At 35.8% G+C, this 23,909-nt stretch overlaps 2 protein-coding genes across 4 annotated transcripts in view; one reads left to right on the top strand and one right to left on the bottom strand.

The window, feature by feature from the left end:
- Positions 1-23,909, top strand: part of IFT74 (intraflagellar transport 74) — a 38,904-nt gene that overhangs the window by 3,476 nt on the left and 11,519 nt on the right. For all 3 annotated transcript variants that reach the window (XM_065656287.1, XM_065656288.1, XM_065656286.1), the window contains exons 7-14: positions 202-261; positions 1,318-1,379; positions 13,934-14,072; positions 15,041-15,103; positions 16,049-16,192; positions 16,867-16,907; positions 17,945-18,024; positions 21,143-21,196. In XM_065656287.1, coding sequence (XP_065512359.1) covers positions 202-261; positions 1,318-1,379; positions 13,934-14,072; positions 15,041-15,103; positions 16,049-16,192; positions 16,867-16,907; positions 17,945-18,024; positions 21,143-21,196 — 643 coding nt within the window. The remainder of the gene's footprint in view (positions 1-201; positions 262-1,317; positions 1,380-13,933; positions 14,073-15,040; positions 15,104-16,048; positions 16,193-16,866; positions 16,908-17,944; positions 18,025-21,142; positions 21,197-23,909) is intronic.
- On the bottom strand, positions 2,748-9,519 carry LRRC19 (leucine rich repeat containing 19). Its single transcript, XM_065657528.1, has 5 exons — positions 9,443-9,519; positions 6,823-6,915; positions 4,750-5,260; positions 4,346-4,555; positions 2,748-3,079 (listed from the first exon to the last, which is right to left on the bottom strand). Exons 1-5 carry the CDS (start codon positions 9,467-9,469, stop codon positions 2,748-2,750), a joined length of 1,173 nt encoding a protein of 390 aa, XP_065513600.1. The 5' UTR covers positions 9,470-9,519.

Raw genomic sequence — 23,909 nt, 5'->3', positions numbered from 1 at the left:
CAGCTGCATATAATGATCATTACTTCTGAAAATTACATGTAGTCTATTAAGATTCCCAAATCATGTTTTTCCATTTGCAATAACAGAAAATTTGTGTTTTCATGAGCTCTTTGTGAGTTGCTTCCTATTTGTGTGGGGGTTTTTTTGTTTGTATTTTAAAAAAGGAGAGCAATAACAGGTTGGAATTCTGTCTCATTTCAGGTTGTGGATATACTTAACACCAATACGGATACGGCAGAGGTGATTCAAGATTACAATATGGTAAGAATTAAGATATTTGCTATATTTAAACAGTGAAATGGTGTGTGTTACGTTCTTGGTGCTTCCAACATATGACATCTATAAAAAAGCGTAGTACTAACTTAAAGCTTACCCATTTTTTCTGGTTAAATAATACTGACCATAATATTGCCATAATATTGGCAACATGTTTGTAGCGAGACAATTGTCTGAAGTGTTGCATTAACAGCCCAGTGAGAGTTTTCTGTGTTTTAAATTAGAGAAGGCTGCTGTCCCAACCCAAATTATGAGTGTTAAAATATATTCTTTATTTGACTGGGAAGCATAAAACAGTAGTCGTATGAAAAGCAAATTCGGTAGACTGCACTGCGTTGTAAAGCTGCCTGGTCTTCTGGAAATTTAGTTCTCTTTTGTCATCTGCCTTTTAAATTACTCCAGTGTCATAAATATTAAACAGGTCTTTGACATGGCCAACCATAAAAATCTATGGGCTTTGTTCTTCCTTTATTTTATAACACAAAGCGTTCCTCTAAGTATTAAGCTGTGAGTTGTATTAAGCATGTTCCATTTCTTATGATCACTTTGTCCATAAGCAAAATAAACTTGTCTTAGGTTATTTTGGTAGCTTGAAATACCACCTGAGTATTTCTCAGTCAAACCATTTTTTTCCCCTACATTTGATTGAAAAATAAAGTCACAATGTCTGTGTCATAAAGAGAAGAATGCTTTGCGAGTGTTAGATTTTAATTTTGTTTGTAGGCATAAACAGTATCTTACTAAGTATTCCAGGAATAGATCCTACAGTAATAGTTAGTTAAATTGATTTGTTACAAACTTGATTGTATTTCTTTTTCAAACAAAGAGATGCCTTCTTACTTCCTTTAGTTTCCAGTGGAAGACTGCAATTTCTGAAGGTCTTTCCTGAGTATCAACTGCAAAAAACCTCTGGAGCAGGAGACTTCTGCTGCTCCTTCCTCTACTGCATTCTGAGCATGTTCTTGTTAATTTAAAGCAAACTTTGTGTTTAAAATCTGTATCATTATTATATATTATATCAAAAGATTTTTTTTTTTTAAGTTAAAGGTTCAGAATGACCGAGATGCTCAGAGCGTGGATAAAATTTTCACAGAAAGACAGGCGTAAGTACATGAAGTATATGCTTCTCCAAAGGTTTTAAAATCATAACTGAGCTTGGCAAAATCGAGGTATTGTCAAATTCAGAAGTTCTTTAACAGCGTAATGCATGCCACAAGTGATACCTGGGCAATTTCAAAGTGATACATCACTGCCAGGCTGCAGCTGGAGTTTCCAGCTTTAAACTCTGAGCAAATGCTGTGATGGTACTTACTATGTCATCCAGGAGGAGTTAAGTGGCTGTGGAGACTCCAGTCTTTTGATAACCTGTTGTCAAGGTTCTGAGTTTTGGAGGTTGTGTTATGGAGTAGCAGAGTGGGGAAAGTGAGCAGAAGTGGAGACTGGAACAGAGGATCCTGTCTGGTAAAGTATGGGTGTGTGGAGGGGAAGATGAGGACAATGAGATGTTTGCAGTAAGAATGTGTCAGCTTGTGTAGTGATAGGCTGAGGGTGAATTTCTGATACGTTTAATTTAGGTACAGGAGAAAGAGGGTCCTGCTTGTTGCCAGAAAGAGCAATCTCAATTATGAGAGCTTATGTATAAGTAAGCAATTTTTGAAACAGTTTACCGTTTATCGTAGAATAATTTGGGTTGGAAGGGACCTTCAAAGGTAATCTAGTTCAACCCCAACCTAATAATAAGTCGCTTTTCACTAATACTACAGTTTTCAACATCGCAAATGTGTCTATCCCTGAATGCATTTTTAAATGTTAAGAAAATATGAAGAGAAAAAACTTGGTTCAGTAGCAAACTAAGACATAAAGACATTAGATATGCAGTAATGATAATTTATGGTTGGACTGTATGTAGACATGTTTAGGAGAATGGAGCGGTTGGTGTTTCTTGGTCTGCTAATTCAGGTCAAAAATACCCCAAATGCTCTGCTCTGATTGTGTTAGTTTTGCCTAATATACTACTGAGCTGTGACACCATTGATTTGGATTCAGTTCCCCACTCTGTTCTGGTCTGCTTCAGCGTTTTAGAGAACTTGCTTTTGCTTTCTGGACTTTTTCCCAATTAAAGCATCAATGACAGTGCCAGCTTCACAAGGTACTTCGTAAAGACTGGTTCATGATAAGCAGTATGCAGTAAGTTCTGCCCCCCTGCCATAAATAACCAAATAGGTTTTATAAAAGGTGGATTACGAATATTTTTTGCATGTTTTGAAATATTTGTTGTGACACTAATGCATGCACATCACCACATTTTCTAGCTTCATGATTCATGCAGTAATACCTTGTTATGGATTTGACAAGATGAAAGGAGATGGGACTGCTTAGCTTCATTTTGTATTGTACTTCAGTAGCGTAATGCAGAAGTACAAGTGCACTACAGTTTTCATAAGTCAGTTCATCATCCATCATTTAAGACATTAACTCTCCTCAGTTACGTAAGTGTCTATATCTATATATTTATCCTCAATAAATCCATCTTCCCCAGGCACAAATGCATGAATTTTCTCAAATATTACTGTGGCATCTTCATTGTCTGTACCCGATACTGTAGGGGAAGAACTCATGTCAGCTGAGAACTCCTGTTCAAACATCTCTGAGTCACGTTCTTCCAGACGACGGTGACGGTAGCTGATCAGTTGTTGATACCATGTTGGGCATTTTATAGCAGTAAAAATCAGAAGTGTAGTGCTTAGGACAAACCCTAGGACACCCGCTAGGAAGGTCCAGCTTTTGCCAAGACGTGGTAACTCTTTAAAACAGACAGGAAAAAAAAAAGAGTCATCTTTGTGAGAACTACCAGCAAGAACTCTATGATTTTTTTTGTAGTTAAATTGAGAACTCATAAATTAAATAATGATGGGTAGTTATAGAGTGTCTCAAAAGCTTTAGTAGAGTGTTATTGCTATGCTCTTGGGGAGCCAGTAGCATCATATAGACCAAAACTGCATATACATCTCATATTTCCTAGCAATATAAATCCACCATGCATATTTGTAAAAAAAATAGTTTAGAAGTCAGATAAAGTTCTGGGGACATCTAAAAGATCAAATAATCACTTTTTCAAGATTTAAATTCCAAGATTGGGCTCTGGAAAAAAAAAAATCAGTAATTGACTTCAAATCCTATTTTCCAGGCTCAAATTTCTGCAGGGTGGTTATGTCCACACCCTAAAATATTACATCTTTTCTTTGACATATTCTTTCAATTGTATTTCTTTTATAATAAAAGTTTCAACAGACTGTAGTTGCCAGTAGTCTTTATTTAGAAGCTGGTTTTGTGTGCTGGCCACTGTCCTAAAATTAATTACAGCTGCTACAGCAGAAGAAGTGTGTGGCAGTGATGGCTTACAATTTGTGTATGTATCTGGAGACTGATATTTCTTCTGCTTTAGCCAGAAGCAAGAAGTAAATCTTTTCGTTATGGAAGAGTAGAGCACAACATAAATTTGCATGTAAAAAGAAAATTAAAAAAAAACCTTTACCAAAAGAAAAGTTCAGTATTAGAGAGCAATGCTGGAATTAATGTCAAAAGATGAAGAAAAGTAAGCAGATATCACTGAAATTTTCCAAGAATATGGGATAGACACATCCACGTCCTTTCCACTGAACAGAGTTGAGGGCAGGAATAAAATTAATAAGCTTACTCACATTTTAGGAAGACAACTATATCTAGAAAGCAGCTAGTTTGGAAGAAGTAATTGATTTTTTTTTAAAGGTACTTGCCTGTTTCTGTTAGGAAGAGATCTGGACAGTTATCTACATTTCAACCCTTGTATCATCAGTTTGTACAATCATTTGAGAACTCAGGTATGGTCTATCTGTTTTTAACATTTATTCAGCAGAGCTTAAAATTCACCATAATGTGTGTAGTCTACCAAAACCTGGAAGTATTCTTGCTCCATAGCCCAGGCTTTTATGGAAGAATTACAGTGTACTAGGAATACAAAACAGTATGGAATCACGGACCAGCAAATCAAACAGCTTGTAAGCAGCAAAGCGAAACATTGGTATATTACCTGCATATGTTCCATTGTTTCCAGTGATGTTTTTTGGAGTCAGAGTTGTTAGTAAGGCACTCCTTCTAAGCTTAATGGCAGAAGTGGAAGTTATAGTGTTTTCTAAGGAAGCTTTTTCAGTTTTGCAGTCAGCTAGTGGGATGGCTGCCATCTGGATGGAGAATCTTTCCTTGGTGTTTGGGAATGTACATGTAGTGTCGTTTTCATTTTCTGTGAATGCAAACAGTGGAAAGGCTATGGGATGTTGTTAATTAATTGGCACTCTAGTCTAGAAAAAACTAATGGATAACTAATGTATTACTGCAAAATAAGTTGATGGTGAATATTATCCAGATCAGGAAAAAAAACAAGATAAGGCTACTTGATGTAAATGAGCATCAAATGCTGCCCTTAGCAACACTTACCAATTGTCACTCCAGAGGCAGTTAACCATGTCTGTAAATCAAGGAGGTCACAGGAGCAAGTCCATGGGTTTCCAGCTAAAACAATTTTAATCAATTTCAAAGATGATTTTATATCAAAAGATTTCAGCAAATTATAGTGTAGATTTAAAACTGTCAGACTGTTTAGGGAAGTAAATACATCTGAATCTAGTTGAGTAATCATGTTATAGGATAGATTCAACACTAACAGTTGATCTAATCCTGCAAATGCTGCTTTATGAACTGTGCTAATCTGATTGTTGCTGATATCCAGAATTATGAGTTTTGTCAGATTGCAGAAGCTGTTATTATACAGTAGAGTAATCATGTTTTCATTCAGATAGAGTTCAGTGAGGTTAATAAAACTTTGAAGAATATCTTTGTCACTATCTTTTAAAGTGATTTTGTTATTTTTCAGGCTTAAGTTAGTAACATTTTGGAAAAGGTTAGTGGGGATATTAGAGAGGTTCTTTCCAGACTCCTCACAAGTGACCTGTTGAAAAGAAAGAGAATGACAACAATTAAATACTATAGGAAAGTTCTAGGGATTAAGGTGTCTCAGCAATGACTATTAAGGGCATGAAAAATCTTTCTTGTATTTTTTAATGCCAGCATTTTAAAAGAAAAGTTCTACTGCTCTTCATGCAATTTTATTTGTGTTCCTTAATATACTCATGGTCTCGTGATACAGGGGAATGAATCCTCCTAGTGTATTGAGAACTGAAGTTTTAGGTCACTTAGTGCTTAAACTGTTTGAGATGCAAGGCTCTTTATCATCCAAAATGTAATCAATTTGGCATGCTCTTTTGGAATTAGTAGGGCTGTCTGTTTTAGAATTCTATGAGAAGGTTGGCTGGGTAGAAAATTATTCCTTTCCCGCATAATCTAGAAAGAAGGTGTCTTAGAAGAAGTCAGTTCAAGGCTGAAAATCAATTCAAATATGCTTTTTCAAATATATTGTTTTGTTTTAAAACCAGCTATGTTTACTCTTTAAAACATCTTTGGAGCAGACCTTCAACAAAACATTAAGTATATATTTTTATATATTTAGCATTTATATATATACTATATACTATATACAGATATGCTTATATATGTACTCTATGCATATGCTTTTATAGATATATATTGCACTTCATTTTGTTTTTCTGGGTTGAAGTTTAGCATAGCTGCAGTCTTTTCAGGCTTGAGAGTGTTTACTCTCAATACCTTGAAACTTTGTTTTTCTGAAAAGAGTAGATTTCTGTATATGTGTATCTATACATCACTGCAGACTACCGTTAAGTGTCAAGATACTTGAACTGTCTTTAAAGGAAAGTACTGGAAATACTGGAAGTACTGGAAACAGATTATTTGTATTATCCCTCTTCCTAAATAAGTAGCCTCTGTTCAGTTTGTTAATGCTGTGACCAGATGGAGTCTAGATAGCTTATTTAAAAACACATGTCAGTGGAGTGCATTTTCTACGTGGTATATACCCATTCTGTGGGGGTTTTTTGTTGTTTTTCATGTTTGTCCCAAAGATGAACAAGCAGTAGATGCAGTACTGGACCTGTAGGCAGTGAGTCAGAGCCAATAGTTTTATCACCTCACTGTTAATCAAGACTTCTTCCTTCCCCTCCATTCCCCAATGCATACAAAATCCACTAAATTAATCTCTGAAAAATAACTTTTAAAATTTCTTACATACATTTGGACCTGAGTTGGGCAAGTACTAACTCAATGAATCTCTCTAAGTGGAGCAGTAGTTTGCTGTGTCTACATAACTGTTGCTTTTTAGTTCACTTCCAAAAAGATACAGGAGGCACTGCTGTTGTCTACAAAGAGATTTAACTGAAATACAAAACTGTCTCTAATATGTTTCAGTGTTATTCACCCACTTAAAATGACTGTTAGCAGCTAGTTGTCCATTGTGTGGAAAACCATGTCTTCTCATTTGTCTCTATGTGCTTCTTTCTTCAGGAATTTTATGTTTACAAGGTAGTTTTTTAAATGCATTTCGCTTCTAGTGTATCTTTCAAAAATAAGGGTAATTTACATACACATAAAACTTACCATTTGAGAAGTGCTATTGCAGTCAGCAGTGACTGGATTCAGAAACAGTGTTCCAGCCCAGATCAAAAGCCAAGAGAGTTTCATGTTTAGAGCCTAGCAAAAAACAACACTTTTGTATACCAAGACCAGAATACCAGTGTCTTCTCTAGTGGTAGCTCACTAAACTGATAGATACTGTTCTTTCCATGACAATTTAATGAATTTTGTTCTACATAGGTATTACTAAATGTAAAATTAGGAGGAAAAACATAGGTTATCAGAATTAATGCATGCGGCTTTCACTTAATCAACCCAAACCTAAAATGCAGTGAACAGACTGTATTAGCAAATACTAAAGGGATTGATTGGACAGATTAGTAGACAACAGTTTCATAAATAGATAAAATGAATAGGTCGGGATGTACTCATTAATATTCCTGTTAAAGCAATTATGGGTACTGGAAGACTATGATAGAAGTAAATTGCAGAAAGTATTCAGGCTTGTGTGCTTCCTAAATAATTTCTGTTGTTGCGCTAGATTAATTGTTGGTTTATCCAGTCAGATTTGTGTTCTTACATAAGTTATTAAGCAGGGGTTTTTTTAATTTTTAGTTAGTAGATTGATCTTGTAATCTCTTTCTTATCCATAATATAACATAGATCATAGGACATAAACCTGGACTTATGTATTCTGAAGGTGTAGTTTTTGCTCTGATCTTTGGAACTAAGTAAACATGGTTCATTCTTATTCTGGAGGTTTTGTACAGATTTGAACCTTATTTTCTGAGAGTCAGGAAAGCTTTTCTTACAAATGGTATTAACTGTGACATTAACTTCTCTCAGAGAAAGTGTCACTTATGTGTCCCCTTTGAATTAGGCATTATTTGCAAGATCTACTAATTTTGAATGTGAATGTTAAACCATCTCTGTAAGATGTTGAATCAGTCCTTGTTTATTTCAAAGTGTTTTGTAAAAGGTAGATTGTCCCTTTGTTTTTACACTTTTTCTTAAGCATCTGAAGAGGAAAGACAGTGTGCTAAGCGAACCTCAGTATGTCCCTCCCAGATTCCTATCTTCCAGATTAAAAAAGACTCAAAAGATAAGGTATAAGATACTTCTTTACAAGTGCTTATTGTATTATATCTTGAGCTGTGGAGATTATTCACTGAATTTAACGTAGAAGTGGGGTGGAGATTACATAAAGAAGCTCAGTTGCATGAACAATGCTATATATAGGCAGCCAGCCAGATTTTGAAAGACTCCACCAATCCTTAAAAAGAGTGCCAGGAGGCCTTTGATCAGTATGGAGTAAAAGAGGTCACAGAACAAATTGCTCAAGTCTAATCAATTGCTTCTATACATTTGTATGTCTGAGGACTGACCTCATTCACCCAGCTGAATCATCCTGGAAACTTACTAGCTTCTTAGAAGAAGATAAATGCCACTTAACACTGCTCTGATCCATTGTGCTCTTCTACTGCCGTTGGAAATTTACATTAAATACAAAAAGAGTTTATAAACTTTTTTGTTAGGTATTATCAGTGGCAGGGACAAGGGGTACTAGCAGCAGCAGCCAGCGTGGTGTTATATTCTGCATTAGGTGTTGCTCTTGTCAGTGACACTACTGGTGGCATGCATGCTTTTTGGAGCCAGTTCGTATTTTGCTAGTGGAAAACATGATGCAGTTTGAGGACTCGAGATATAGACTATGTTAAGAGTTGGATCTCGGGGCTTACTTGGACTTCAAAGACATCACTTCCAAGATGTTCAGAAACAAGTAGGCCTTAACCAAGCAATCTAGAAACACAGATTAATAGTACTATTGTAGTTTACAGATTAAAAAAGACTGTCTTTAATTGACTGGGGAAAATGTATTAAAATATTTTAGAAGTCAGTTTGTAAGTTAATAACAATCAAATTGAAAATGAAAGTTGATTTAAAAGTTTTTCAAAACTTCAAGCAGAAAGTTAATATGTCTGAATGAAGGGGATGCCATTAACTTGAAAAATCCTTTCCTGTGTAGAAATTCACTCTACATATGTCTGTGTCAAAAACATAGTTCCTACTTTTTACTTTAGTTTCTACTGAAAAGCTAGGGAGATTTTTACAAATTTGATTTCCTGCTTTACATGCGTGGGAACCCTTATAACCAGTAGAGGAACAGGAAAGCATCTGTAATTTTAGTGGCAGTTCAGCTGTTTACTAGAACTAGACTTTAAGAATTGCTGTTTAAAGTAATTGCTTTGGAAAGAAACTGAGCCTGGCAGTACATTGTTAATACCTTGACATTTCCTTGTAATTAGAAGCATTTTCTTAAAAAGTTTTCCTCTGAGAACTTTTGAAAATGTTATCATTTAATAGTAAGGTAATTCATATTGTTTTTCTTACATTTGTAAAGAAAAAGGCAGATTTGGGGAGGTAATGGACTTTAGATAGTCTGGTAGTCTGCTTTTCAGACAGGAAACTGACTGTTCCCTGGCTTTCTACTGAAGCAGAATTTACTTAACAACTTGACATGTTCAAGGTTCATAGTAATTCCTGCACTTTTAATGTAGATCTCAAGATGTATTTGAGTCTAGCAACAAAATTATACTAATAAATCTTTGCCTACATTTTGAAAAAGATCTGCCAAGTGTCTTACCTTTCTGTTGCTTCTTAGAGGCAGCATATGTACATATGTGTAGATTTTTCAGTGCACTGACAAGAAATAATACGGTGCAACAGCACTTTGTTGTTGTTCAACCTTTGCACCATGAATAAGCAGGCAGTGTAAAAAAATAATAAACCTAGAAAATCCTTAGCAAAAGATTGACTAGGTTGAGCAACTTCTTATAATCATCTTGGATTTAATTGGTTCTGCAGCCAATAGGGAAGTCTAATAGTAGTATGCTCAAGTGTCAAGTTCCAGATCATATAGGAAGCACTGAGTTAAAATGCCACAGGGAATTTACAAGTAAATTGGGCTATAGTCAATTAAAGAAATGCTGGAGACAGAAGACTTGCATTTTTTAATGTGATCAGTCATCAAATGAAGAAAATGTCAAGATATTTGCATACTGAAGTGAAGGTCTCTAGTAGTTAGCTAAATCTGTGTTAAATTCTTGTGTTGTAGAAACATCAGCATCAGACGAGCTGCACAATGTGATACATAAAGCTCATTATTAACAAAGAATTACAAGCATTTAAGGACATCTACTATATGGGCTATAATTCAGGAAGAAATTCTAAAAACAAATGATACTTGCTTTGATTTGAGTTCATGTCTATATTCAGGGTGAAAAGGGGATTATATTGATAGACAAACGCTACGTTTAATAAATTTTTCATGCATTGGTGCCCATTTTGCACAGCATCAAACTACAAGATGGTTCAGTCTTCTCTCATTCTCCATTCCTTTCAAATATGTGGCTGTAGAAACCATTTTACTTTTTTATTCCTCTTTGATGTTGTTGCCACTTTGATTTTTTGCTTAATATCTCTGCACATTCTGCAGCTTTTCCAAGCCTCAGCCCCAATTTGGTTTCATCAGTAGTCTTCAAATTGCTTGTGGTAATTAATTGTCTTCCTGTGACAGCCATTGCTGATATTTTTATTGAATCTTAAAACTCAGTGGTTTTCTAAACTTCTGTCAAAAGGTTTCTACCAAAGAAGATGAATCACAGCTAAGTCAGACACTTCTAGTCTCAAGGACATACTGGATCACATGAAGGATTTAGCCGGGAGTCCATCTCACATTGAAAAGGAGACTTGCCTCAGTGAAAGAGGCTACTCTGCAGTGTATCCACACACACTTTACATTGATGGGGCAATGTTTTTTTCCTTGCTCTGCCATGCATATTTGCAGTCTCAGGCACAGATGAGAAAAATCCAGTAGAGCTTGGAGACACCACTGCCCTCAATGGTGGCAGCTGCTTCCACATGGTGTTTTGGAATACAGGAGAAATGTAGCCAGCAGTGTTCTTTTCTCCCTCCCTACATGCCCCAGTGATCTCCAGGAAAAGGCACCCTGTTTGTACTGAAGGACAAGTTCCCTGTGATTGGTACTGACAGTCTCTCCAGGTGAATTACATCTAGTATGGAGATATATTTTGGAAATCAGCAAATTTAACATTTTCTTGAATTCATCTTGCAGTTTCTCTCTTTTCATTCTGTCATGTCTTCAGTTGGGCTTTATTTGGAGAAACTGTCACTGCTGAGACCTTGCAACAGCTTTTGTAGGCCCAGATTGAGGGATGAGGAACCTCCAATAAAGAAGTAATATGAAAGCTCCCTGCCAACTACCAGGTCCATGCCTTCCAGAGGGTCTTGAATCAAACCACTCTCATAGCTTAAGGACATGCTTCACTTAAAAAATTACTGCTTTCCACTACCAAGCGTAATGTAATTGTCCATTCACAACTGGTGGACTTACAGTGAGGGCCCCTTCTTTGGACTGGGTCTGAACAAACCATTTTTACTCTCAAGAGGGTATTCCATTTGATATCATAGAATAGTTTGGGTTGGAAGGGACCTTCAAAGATCACCTAGTGCAACCCCCCTGCAATGATCAGGGACATCTTCAACCAGATCAGGTTGCTCAGAGCCCTGTCCAGCCTGGCCTTGGATGTCTCCAGGGATGGGGCATCTACCACTTCTCTGAGCAACCTGTGCCAGTCTTTCACCACTCCATTGTAAAAAATTTCTTCCTTATGTTTAGTCTGAATCTCCCGTCCTTTAGTTTAAAACCATCACCCATTGTCCTGTCACAACAAGCCCTGCTAAAAAGTCTGTCCTTATCTTTCTTGTAGGTCCTTTTAAGTACTGAAAGGCCACAGTAAGGTCCCCCTGGAGCCTTCTCTTCTCCAGGCTGAATAATCCCACCTGTCTCAACCTGTCCTCACAGCAGGGCTGTTCCAGCCCTCTGATCATTTTGGTGGCTCCTCTGGCCCCTCTCCAACAGGTCATATCTTGTATTGAGAACTCCAGAGCTGGACACAGAACTCCAGGTGAGGTCTCAATCATGTTACAACTACCCAGTATTTCTTGGGCAGTCCAAGTGCATTCCAAATTTGCCACAGAAAGTGGCAATTCACTTCAGTTTGTTTCTTCATCATCAGGCTCCAAAACATCTTCGCAGCATGGGTTGCTAACCTGACGGAATTTCTAATTAACATCTTCAGATTCCTGGAGATCATGGATCTTTCTTGAAGCCAGTTGGAAAACTGGTTACACTTTTGAATCTATTTTGAGAATTCCTTGGAGGTGGTGAAAACTATGAGGAAAGGCTGAGGGAGATGGAATTTTTTTTAATGTCTAGAAGAGTAGGCTTAGTGGATATATTATCGAAGTAAAAACATGACAGGCAGGAGTAAAAAAAATGAAGCTGGTGTCTTCTTAGTGAGGCTGAAAAGCAGGACAAGAGACAATGGCCACAAATTGTGGAACAGGAAATTCCATTTAAATGTTAGAAAAAACTGGGTTTTTACTGTAAGAGTGTCCAAACATCAAAACACTGCACAGAGAAGTTGTGGGGTCTCCGTCCTTCAAGATACTCAAAACCTGCCTGAACAAGACCCTGACAACCTGCTCTAGGTGACTGTGCTTTGAGTAGTGGAGCTGGACTAGATGACCTTCAGAAGTCCATTCCAACATCATTTCTACTCTGGTTCTATGAAGTTTTCCTTATTCCCTTACCCTGAGATTATCCTTGTGCAGTTCCACTATTTTGCATCATCTTTTAAGCCTGAGGATGTTCTTGACAGCAATCATTGATCTGGTAGTCAGTTACACAATTAAAATTGTTGGCATCTTGCAACTGAGGAAGAGTTAATGAAAAATAGAAGAAAAATAAATCCTGAAGGAAGGCATCCAGCTGATTTTGTCATTCTTAACAATAAAAGTCACTCTGGAAACAAGGAAACAGTTTAAACAATCTCTCATGAATGTGAAGGGAAGGGAGGTATACTCTTCAGGATCTCAGGAGTTTTTGTTAATTTTCTTTAGCTATGTTCTCAAATTATTTTAGAAGTTTCATAGAAATCACTGGACAATACATGAAACAGAACAACTCTTCATGCCTTACTTAAATCTGCTAATACATTTACTTGTAGCTCCCTATAGCTGCAGTGGCAGAGAAGTTTTTATGGTTGCAGCCCGTTGATTTCCTAACCAGATTAAAGTTACAAATCAAGAATGTCAGGCATGGCTAATTTCTTAATTCTTGCATGGTTATGAAGCTCCACACTGCCTAAACTCTGAAGTCTTTCTCCATTCTTAAGGAATCCAATGATTCATTGCTAGAATAAAGTCACCTGATTCTTATCCAGCACAATCAAATCCTGGTATCCATATAATAAGTTTTCTTTATGTGCATTCACATATCACACACCAGCTTCTTTATTTCAAACTGACTGTTCTTATTCCAGGAATTCACTGACTGAAAGCAACCAAGAGGGAGTACTATACTTTTGCCAACGTTAGGGACTATGCAAGTAGACAGGTGGGAGTGTTGGAAAGTACTGTGGGTACTGTAAGGGTGAAGAGTTCTTCATCTTCTGCATTCTATGGTGCAAATGTTTTTGTAGCTAATCCAACTCCAAGAGGATTAGATACAAAGAGGTAACTCCTTTTTCTTTTAAAGTCTGTGGAGTTTTGTGCTGAAGAATCATTTCAGTGAGGCTGAAGGATGTCAGGCAGAGTCCTCTTCAGATATCAGCCATGGTCAAAGAGAACGAGACCCTCATGATCTCTCACTTTTATACAGTGTATGATGTGTATGGGATGGAATACTTAGTTGGTCGATTTTAGTAACCTGTTCTGTCCGCCCCTCGTTGCAAATACGCCCCTCTCGCTTACGGGACATGCAAAATTTATCAGTAACCTTGGCTGCCATAGCAATAAGTCTAAACCTGGGGCTCTTCTGCATGCCATTGCTACCATTATCAGCTCCGGAGCAAACAGCGTCTGAAAAACATGCAGCCAAATTCAGAAAAGTGCAGTTACTTAGAAGAACTTAGCTGAAAGGAAAATTTCACTAACAGACAAACTAGTCTTGTTTTTAACAAAACCAGGACAAAGGAATACTGGAGTTTGAAATAGGTGCTTAAAATAAACATCAACTAGTAAAGGTTACAAAAACGTTCTGTTTTTACAGCATAGAAAAGTTAATTCAGGCTGTAGAAGAAGATATTGAGCGTGAAAAGGTTGTAGCAGAAGACATAATAAAAGACATGTCACAGGAAGATCAAACTAAATACGTAGAGATGAAGGCTGCAAATGAAAAACTCTCACAGGTTGGTTTGTTTCATTGTACTTACCTAAAACGCTTCAGTCTGGCTCCATTGGTTCCAGATGCAATTCAAATATTAAAGACCTTGCTAGTACCTTAATCAATTGTAGAAGTGCCGAAAAAATAAAAAGAGCAATTGACTAAAACCAAATACTTTTTGATGTTAATCATTTTCCTTTTAAATTTGGGGACTGACATGCAGATTTGAAAAGCCATTGTAGTGCTTAGATGTTTCATCATGTGTAAAAAGCAAACAAAAGGGAAAAACCGCCCTAGCAATTTTTTTAGTTCACTTGAGTAGAAAGTTTTCTTCCTGTGTACAAAAGTGAATCTTACTGGTTTTTGTTGTTGTTCTTGTACGTCTGAATGTATCAGAAAAACTAACTGGGCTTTGTAAAATTTTTGTGACTTCACTATTTCTAATATTAACAAAAGCAGTAAGATTTCTAGGTTCTCTGGGATCACCCAGCTTCAAGCCTACAGTCTTAGAAAGCTTCACTGTATAGTGAAGACAGGCGTCTTCCCAGCTGTTTTAGGATGAGCTGAGTCACTAGTCAGGGCCTACCTGTCTCTTTCTGGACTATGAAGGAACTGTGGTGGCTAGGTCAGATTGTAAAATCTGACTTGAAATTTCTAAAGTAGAAGTGATAAATTCCACCCTCAGTACTGATTTTAAGAAAAATAATGGAAAAGGGGCAATTTTTTTTTTTTTGTTACAGCCCAACTGCATGTAACAATGATAAGAGTTTATCAGTAAAGATGGATTCTGAAAGTAATTGGATATTATATCTGAGTTACTTGAAGAAGATGGACACAGTAATATTGTCTTTTTGATTTTTAAGAGCAGCAATGAGATGTTTTACAGCATTTTATAAATACTACATTGCAGAATGTAAAATAATGATGCAGAATATAAAGCAATCTCATCAAGTAGTAATTTTTATCTGAATTTTGTATTTTTTTCCTCTTTAGGAAATGGTTGTTCAACAGCAAGAATTGGATGCACTAAATGTAAAGGAGGAGGCTCTAAGAGCTGTATGTATGATAACAAGTGGTCTCTGTACCCATCTTTGGTGAACTCCAATGTAAAAATACGGTAGAAAATACCTATAATCTTTCTCCTTAAATTTTCAGATACTGTAGGATCATGCCCTAGAATGGGAGGGCAAAGCTGCCTGTCTGTTTTCTACCAATAATTGCTAACCAGTTTTGGGTCTAAACTGTTTTTACTAGATGCCAAGTACAAAATTTTGATAGCAATAGTGAGGTTTCCTTGCTTTAGTTACTCATGTGGTTTCAAATGTCTTCTGTGACATTTGATTTGGAATTACTCTTTGAAGATAAACATGAAATTATCATTCACATCCTTCTTAGGGATTTGTGAGACCTAATTTTTTGGTATATTTTCAACTTCCAGTATGTGTGAGAATTGTTTTCTTATTCCACGTTCTATTTCAAAAGCAACATTTGAAGCATAACTGGTACCTGCTAGGATATTTTTTTATCCCACATACATACATGAACGCACACTTCTAATACACTGTCATATTGCGAGATTGAGGTAAATTGTCTTGCATTGAGTCTTTCATGGATAAAAGGATCTATGGGCTGAAATATAGAGTCATGTATCTAATCAGCAAGTATAATTTTCAAATACTGCTAGACGTTTTTCTGGTCCTTTTGAATACTGTATATGGTTTATAATCCCCTAGAAATGATGAAGTAATAAATCTACTCAGAAAATTGACCTGAGGATGAACTCATAAAGCAAGAAGTAGCTGACTGGGATATTCCATTCCAGAAAACACAATATTGAGAATAGGTATCATAAAGTTTATCGTTTATACTGTCTCTGTACTGTTTGTAACAGATAAGCTTGACTTTCAAGGTATAGCTAAGTGTTAGTGAGCTGAAGCATAGTGTCTGCAACGCTCTCTTACCATCTGAAAATAGCTAGTAGGCGTTTGGTTTTCCCTCCAGGAAATAGCACACTCTCAGGTGAAACAGGAGGCTGTGCAGCTGTATGAAAAGCTCCACGATCTTGAGGAACGTCGAGATCAAATGATTGTTGAGGATAAGAACATGGAATCTCCGCAGGAGGAAAGAGAGAGATTACTAAAGCAGGCAAGAACATAAATTGTTATGCAAAATATGTTCTGAGTCAGTATTTTAAAGGATGATAATATTTGAAAACACTCGAGTTTGAATCTTGCCTTTATTTGCTCTTTAAGCAGCACAGATCATCTGAAATTAAGAACAACTGAAGAGCTGGCTGGATGGGATGTTTAAGGTTCAGCCAAAACAAAATTAGCACAGTCAGCTTTTCAGCTGGTTGACTTGTTCCAATTCAGCAGACATGTTGGTATGGGAAAACTTACCGTATTGAACAGTTCTATAACATAACTCCAGACAGTATCCTTGAGAGGTACTGACCTAGTGTACCAATCCAGGAATGGTTTAGTTTACAAGGGTCTATGCTGTGTTATGTAATTGTCCACATATACTATATGGATTATTGGACTGAGTGGCACTGGTAAGTATGTCTGATTTTTTAATGTGTAGTCAGAAAGCAGGAGAAGATTTGGAATACATAACACTTAAATCATATCACTTCTCTTAATCATATCACTTCTCTTCAATGAAGAGCCATTGTTGGACAATGTGACGAGTTTGTGATTTCATATTCTGAGTGTCTGTTCCCTGTCTGCTGAATTAAGAAATCTTTTTTTTTTTTATTTTTCCTTTTTTAGATTTGTAGACTTTATTTCTTCCATTAAAGTTGTTATACTTTTTTATAGGTTAAGGATGATAGTCAAGAAATAGCAAGCATGGAAAGACAGTGAGTAATCCCATTATACTGTTTTTACAAATTGCATTTAGACCCTAAAGACATCTGAATTCCATCACATATTTCCATGAACTTTTAGAACATCACCGCATTTTTGAGTCTCTGCTAGAGTTAACCTTCCACAGAGAACAGAATACATCCTTCTGTTTGAGCTGAACAACTTTTATAGGGAATAGGACATTTAGATCTGCATAATAAGATACTTGCTTTCCTTATGAACATTCCTTGAGAATATAAATTGGTAATGGCACTGACATAAACTTATTTAAGGCTCAAGAAGACATTAATTTTCAAGAACTGCTCACCTGGGACATCTATGAACTTGAGCCTACAGTACGCTGCAGTCACATTTTGAAGAGTTTCTTTGTTATGTGTTCTGAAAACCTAAGAGTTACAAAGTTGCTTACAGAAAGTTCAGTTCTAAAGAGAAACAGGGCATTGCTTCTTGATTCTTGGGTACCAGATGTTTCAGAAGATTTGCCAGAAACTCTGGTATGTTATGATACATAGTAATGTATTGGGTGGGGGGAGGTAAAGCAGTACAATATTTTTTGTGATTTTTGAGCCTTTTGATTTATCTCTCTTTACAGAAATTTCCTTTCTCACTTCGTCTGAATGTAGTACAATGTTTTAGTTGACAATTTCTTTATTAATTTTGGTGAACACGTTGGTAATTTTTAAGGAATACAGTTCCTTGTTGCAGTTTACCGTTATGTTGAACCTCTGCAAAGATGTATAGCAACCAGCAGAGGGACTACTTGAGTAAGTTAAAAACTACTGATGATACAGCAAAAACTGTTCTTAATAAAAAAGAGCAGCAGTACTTACATTTACTAGATATAGGCACTAAAGTGACAGGTCCTTTACATATACCTATTATAATAACAGGAATTCTCCTGACAGTCTTTTGGTTTTGATAAAATTAATTTTGCTATTTTTATCCATGATTTTTATCTCCATTTTTGTCTACAAAAGTAAATATTTTACAACACATTTTTAACCTTGTGTTTCATTATCTATTTAACCAGGCTGACAGAAGTAAAAGAAAAAATAAACCATTTTAAAAAGGTCATTCAACGACTTGATATGGATCTGGAGAATCATCAAGGTAGTGTGACAAGAGTTGTAGCAGACTATGTAGAGCTGCATCTGTTCATATTATAACACATTGTTACAGATATTCGTTGCTTGAAACTCTTAGGCTTATGCAGATGTCCATTATTCACCATCAAGAGAAAGTTTTGTATCTAGGCGTGCAGGCTTCTATTTCTGATGTGAGAAATGGGAAGTACCCACTCTATGGGCACATTTGTCAAGTTGATGTTGAGTAATAAAACTGCCATATAAAATAACAGTACAGCTGTCTGGTTTTCTGTCCCAATTTTATTTTTAGGACTACTTGAGGAATAGAAGTTTATCTTGCTGGAAGCATCGTAGAACCAGCTCAGCTTTAGAAAAGCTTTTATTTATTTTATCTTTCACATGATCTGATACACTGTCAGTGAATGAGGAGCTGAGAATGTTTAATAATGATGTGTAAAGCAGACAGAATTTAGCACTATTTTTATATGTCTTTGAAACCTCTTGGGTTGATTTTTGCAAGAAGAGTTTGCGAGCTGCCTAGAAATAGGATTATCATAGTAGAAACTTCAGTAAATACCTGCTGCAGTACGTTAGTCTAGGTTAGGCTAGGATTCATCCTAGCAATGGAAGTCATGATTCTGCAGGAAGTAACTTAATTTGAGCATAGGCCCTCAACAGCTCTGGAAGATTCTCCCTAAAATGGAAATTTCTCCCATATAAAAACTTCTATTAATTATAAAGAATCTTCTTTAGATAGAAGTTACATAAATGTGTGCATACATTCTGGAAAACTTCTTAAGAAGTTATGTAAATTCTACAAGACTGATGAATTAATGTTTCTATATATATTTTACCTTCTATTATATTTTTTCTCAGGTGATCAGTGTAAAATTTATCTCTAAACCTCTTCAAGGTGAACAAATACTTCTGAAATTTACCCTAAACAAATGTTTCATACACTTGTTTCTCATTGTTTGCATTACAAAATATTATATTTTTCTCCAGGTATTTAATTATTTTTCTGCAAATAATTATTAGTATTAAGACTGTTTTATTAGCTTTCTTGTTTCCAGATAATATCATTGCCAAATTTACATTTCTGCTTTGATTTTTCCTTTTTGTTTGGCTTGCAACTCTTTTTTTTTGTATCTTTGGAGAAATGCAGAAGGTAAGAAGTGAGTCGCTTTTTGCATTTTATGGTTAGGTTTAAACACACAAACATTTGTTGCTGGACTGTATGTCTTTCACTGTTTCAGAAAAAGACCTCTGTTGAAGAAGCGGCTTTAAAGTATATGTAGGAGGAAGTACATGCTCTCTGTCAATATATCAGAAACAGTCAGGATATTCAGGATAAAATTACCTTCTGGTATAATATAGAGAGAATTATACCTGTGGTATAGCATAAAGGAAATAAAAAAGATGATCATAAGTAGTTACTTTAAGACACAGAAATCTAAACTCCCAACGTGCTCTTCTCTAGAGAGTGGAGAGGCAATCCCAGGAAGCCATTCATACTTCTGCTCTAAATCAGCATTTTGGTGTGTCCTTCAGATTCCTGTCCTCTGTCTCTCCCCAGTCAGCTTACTTCTGGCTCAGTATTTAAACTGTTTATTACAAAGCATTCCCAAAACTTCAGCTCCTAAACTTTTTTGGTTGAATCTAAGGTAAAATAGCCAGTAAAAAAAAAAAAAAAAAAAAGGATTTTTTTAATGTTTCGGGATAAATATTTCAGTGCTACGAACCTTTTTGAACAGGAAAAACAAAATAAACAGAATATAAATAGAAATAACTTTTTAGTTTTCACTTAAGAAAATCTAAATAAGTAAAAGTCACCCACTTATTAAATGTTCCATATATTAGCAGTTACGTTTAACTGATTAGTCAAAATCAACATTAACTCAAAATGGAATAGATTCAACACTTCATAAATTACATGAGAGGCTAAGATATGTCGTAATTATATTTTAAAGAAAGCTTATCTTTAAAAACATTTTAAAGGTTGTGGTCTTTATTTCAGGTTTTTTTTCTTTAAGTGCTTGGCAGATCATTTAGCTTTCTGTTTCATGGCTCACTGTAACTAGACTTTTTAAGACTAGAACAGACTGAATTATTAAGTATTGGAGACCTGCCTTGCAAAATGAAAGAGAGAGTCCAGCAAGGAACAGAGCCGCAGCTGCAAGGAAGCTGGAGCAGAATCACAGTCCCCCGGGGACCCATGGCTGTTCTTATTGTTTGTATATACTAGATGAAAAGGAAGGCATGGGGGTGTACAAGTAAAAAGACCTGGAGAAATTTGCTTACTCAGTTATATCTATATCTAGTTCATTCTTTTTCTTTGTATTCTTTAAAGTTACAAGTTTATGCTGAAAATTAATCAATGACCAAGACTCAAATAATTAAAAATTTAGATGTTTGTAACTTAAAATTATTATGAGCTAGCTGAATTGTGTCATCTTCTTGAAACTTGTGACAAATATATGAGGTATCCCACTTTACTGTTTCATTTTAATTAATTTATAGCCAGTAGTTGGATTTGAAGATGGAGTGAATTATGCATTGTATATTATTCATTATTCCTAATACCATTATAAAGAATGTGTATGGAAACGTTCTTTTAAACTTAATTATAGAAAGCTTTCTGCGCATTTTGTTTTCCTATACCATTGATGGTACGGTTTTCCTGTTTATTTCCCTGAGATTGTCACACTGTTGTTTATAAGCTGCATATACATATGGAAGTCCATTCGAATATGTGAAAGTGTCATTGATATGACCCATATGTTCAACAGTTGCAGAAAGTTTTAACCATGGTACCCAAATACACAAAAGCATTTGTTCTCTACTATTGAAATTCACCTGACTTCATGAAAATCCTGTGAACTTCATTTGTGTAAACCAAGTATTCATTCTACTCTAAAAGGTTCTATAAATTGCATTGAGGCTGATTTATTAAGATAATTACCTTTTTTTTTAAAATATAAATGTATGACATAGTCAGTTGAAGTGACTACATTAAATGACATGGGATGAGTCTGGTAGATTCTAGGCATGTACATCTTTTATTTTTAAAACTGATTTTGCCTACCTAAAGGAATCCAGGACTGAGGCAATATAAGGTTAAATGAATGTTATACCTCTTGCAGGAGAGGAAAATTGGAAATACAAGGAGCTGAAGAAGAGGGAAGAAAGCATGGACAGTAAGTTGTCTAATATACGCTAATTAGGCCTTTTTATAACAGTGTTCTCTAAAATGTTCAATATAACTTACAGCTAGTGTGATACTGAAAGAAAGATCTCAGCTGACAATAGGGAAATATGGATAAGAACGTACTTGGAGAGTTTCTGCATTTTCAAATTACCTGATTCCTGAGAAGCAGAAGGGCAAAAACTTGCTTGATATTGATTTTCTTATGAATACAGACCATGAAAGTGTGGTCTCACCATCCTTCTGACTGTTTTAGTTTTAGTTCTGTTTCTACCCTTCATCACAAGATATTGATGTTGTTCCAGAGCTGTTTGAGATTAACTGAGAGGTTTGGAGGAACATGCAGGAGTCTTGAAGATGGGAAAAGAGCAAATACGGTACCTGTCTTGAAGATAAGGAGCTAGGGAAGTGTAGACCAGTCAGCTTAGTATCAATTTCCAGAAAGATCGTGTGAAAAATAAGCAAGCAAAGAATCTGTAAATATTACAGAAACAGGAACATGAATAACACTACTATGGATTTGTCAAGAACAACAAACTAATTTCCTTCTTTGACAGGAAAATATTGCAGAATAAGGGAGGAGGAGCAGGCAATGTGTATTTTCACTTCAGTACATCTACCGCTGTCTTGTGGTGTTCTAAGAAGCAAACTAGGGAAATATTGTCAGTTATTAACCTATACTGTGCATTTGATAAAAAAGTATTAATTACGAAGGATTCACTGCAAAGATGGAAGGCTGCATTGAGTTTTGCAGAGTGTTGGATGTTCAGGTTAGTCAATATTTTTATTAATCAGTTGGATGACCAGGAGAGAGGGAAAATAGATAGTTTCAAAGAACATGCTATGTCCGAGAAGCTGCAATCATGCTGGAGGACAGGGTTGGAATTTAAAATACTTATGGCATATTAGAAATGAAATACAAAAAGCTTAAAAAGGATTAAGTCTAAGTTTGTTCATTTGGGCAGAGTAATGAACAGCAAAAATACAGAACAGGCAGCAGTTCGTTAGGCACAGCTCTGTGGAATGGTTCAGTTACACTGGAAGACAAAGTGAACATGCTGCAGAAGTATCACACTAACATGGAAGAGAAAATACCACAGCAGTAGATATACATAAGAGTGTAGTTTGTCAGATACGTGAAGTAATCATGTTCCCTATGCACTGAAGAAGGCTTCAGTTGGAGTATTGTCTCTAGTTCTGCACATAAAGAGGCTGGCAGTCCTGAAGAGAGACTTATGAGGGACACGGAAAGCATGACGTGCGAGGAAATGTTAAAGAATTAGTCTTTTATTTTAGAGAAGTTGTGGTAGTCATCAAGTGTGTAAAAAGTCTGTTGAAATCATAAGTGAGTAATCTGTCTCTGCGTATACATGGAGGATAGAAAAGGAGTAGTACACCAATAGTTGCAACACGATTTCAGGTTGGATATTAGAAAAAACTTCTTAACATGAAAACTCACCAAGTGTTGGAATAGATTGTTCAAGAGGATTGTAAAGTATCTTTCATGAACTGTCTGTAAGAAGAGTATAGACAAACATGTGAATACTGATATAAAGGGTTTTTTTGTCCTGAAGGAAGTTAGTTAATTAGATGACTTCATACAGTCTCTTCTGTTCAATTTTTTATGAATCTGTGAAACACATAGTGCTCAAATGAAACGAGGTTATTCAGACAGGTGTGATGAGAAGGAGAGTTGCTTGCAGAAAGACAATGAAATGAGATGAAAATATAGACCTTGCTTAGTGTTTCTAAATAAATTCAAAGAAGGTTTGAAAAAAAGTACCTAAAAAGGTCCAGAATGCCAAAGGAGAAAAACACTAGTCAGATAATATAGGTACAATTATTAGGTCCTAATTCTACATTTTCAGGCTCAGTTTTATAAAATTATGTATTTGTGGATGTATAGTACTTTAGTTTTGTTCTCATTTCATGTTTATGAATGTGTGAGAATGCTTTTTTTTCATGAAGTTGCTTTTATTTCATTCCTTTGGCTTCCCTACATGTATGCTTTGGAAGATTCAATATCCTCATTGCCTATAGCTTTCTTGGAAGCAAATAAATAGGTTCATCAAGATATTGCAATATTTAAGACCTCTTCCTAAGATAAATCAAAGTCCATGGCATCATGCATTAAATTGAAAAGAAGTGTCTCAGACCCCCGCAAGAGACAGATGTTAATGAAGCCTTTGCTCACCACTAGAGCACTAAACAGTTAAATGTGATTGAAAGTTTTGTGTTATGTTATCTGAGTGATTCTATTTGTAAAAATTACCCACTTAATTGGGTTTTTTAAAAAAGAAAAGAATAGCTCAAATGTTATAAACACAAAACATTAAGCAAGAATTTCAATACTGTTACTTTCCTTAGTGCCTTTTCCTTAGTTCAGTTGTGCTCAAATATTTTTTTGGTGTAGAAAATACTTGTCTGTATTTCACAGCAGCAGATGGTATGAAATGTGCAGTTACATGCCCTTTGAGGAAGGAACTCTTTTTGGAGCTGTCATTGTGACTCCTCGTACTAGAGTATAATTGTGCTGTCTTTAAAATAAAACAAGACAAGTTCATTGTGAAGGACAAGAACATCACAGAGAGAAAATAAAACTTCTAAGGATAGCTTCATTTGCAGCCTGGGTACTGGAGAAAAGCAGACCTAGCAATAGTCTTATTCAGCACTTGGGACTTGACTAGTATTTTTAATTGTAGGCT

This window comes from Caloenas nicobarica, chromosome Z, assembly GCF_036013445.1.
Source record: "Caloenas nicobarica isolate bCalNic1 chromosome Z, bCalNic1.hap1, whole genome shotgun sequence".
Taxonomy (NCBI): domain Eukaryota; kingdom Metazoa; phylum Chordata; class Aves; order Columbiformes; family Columbidae; genus Caloenas; species Caloenas nicobarica.
This window is presented reverse-complemented; position numbering and strand designations above follow the sequence as displayed.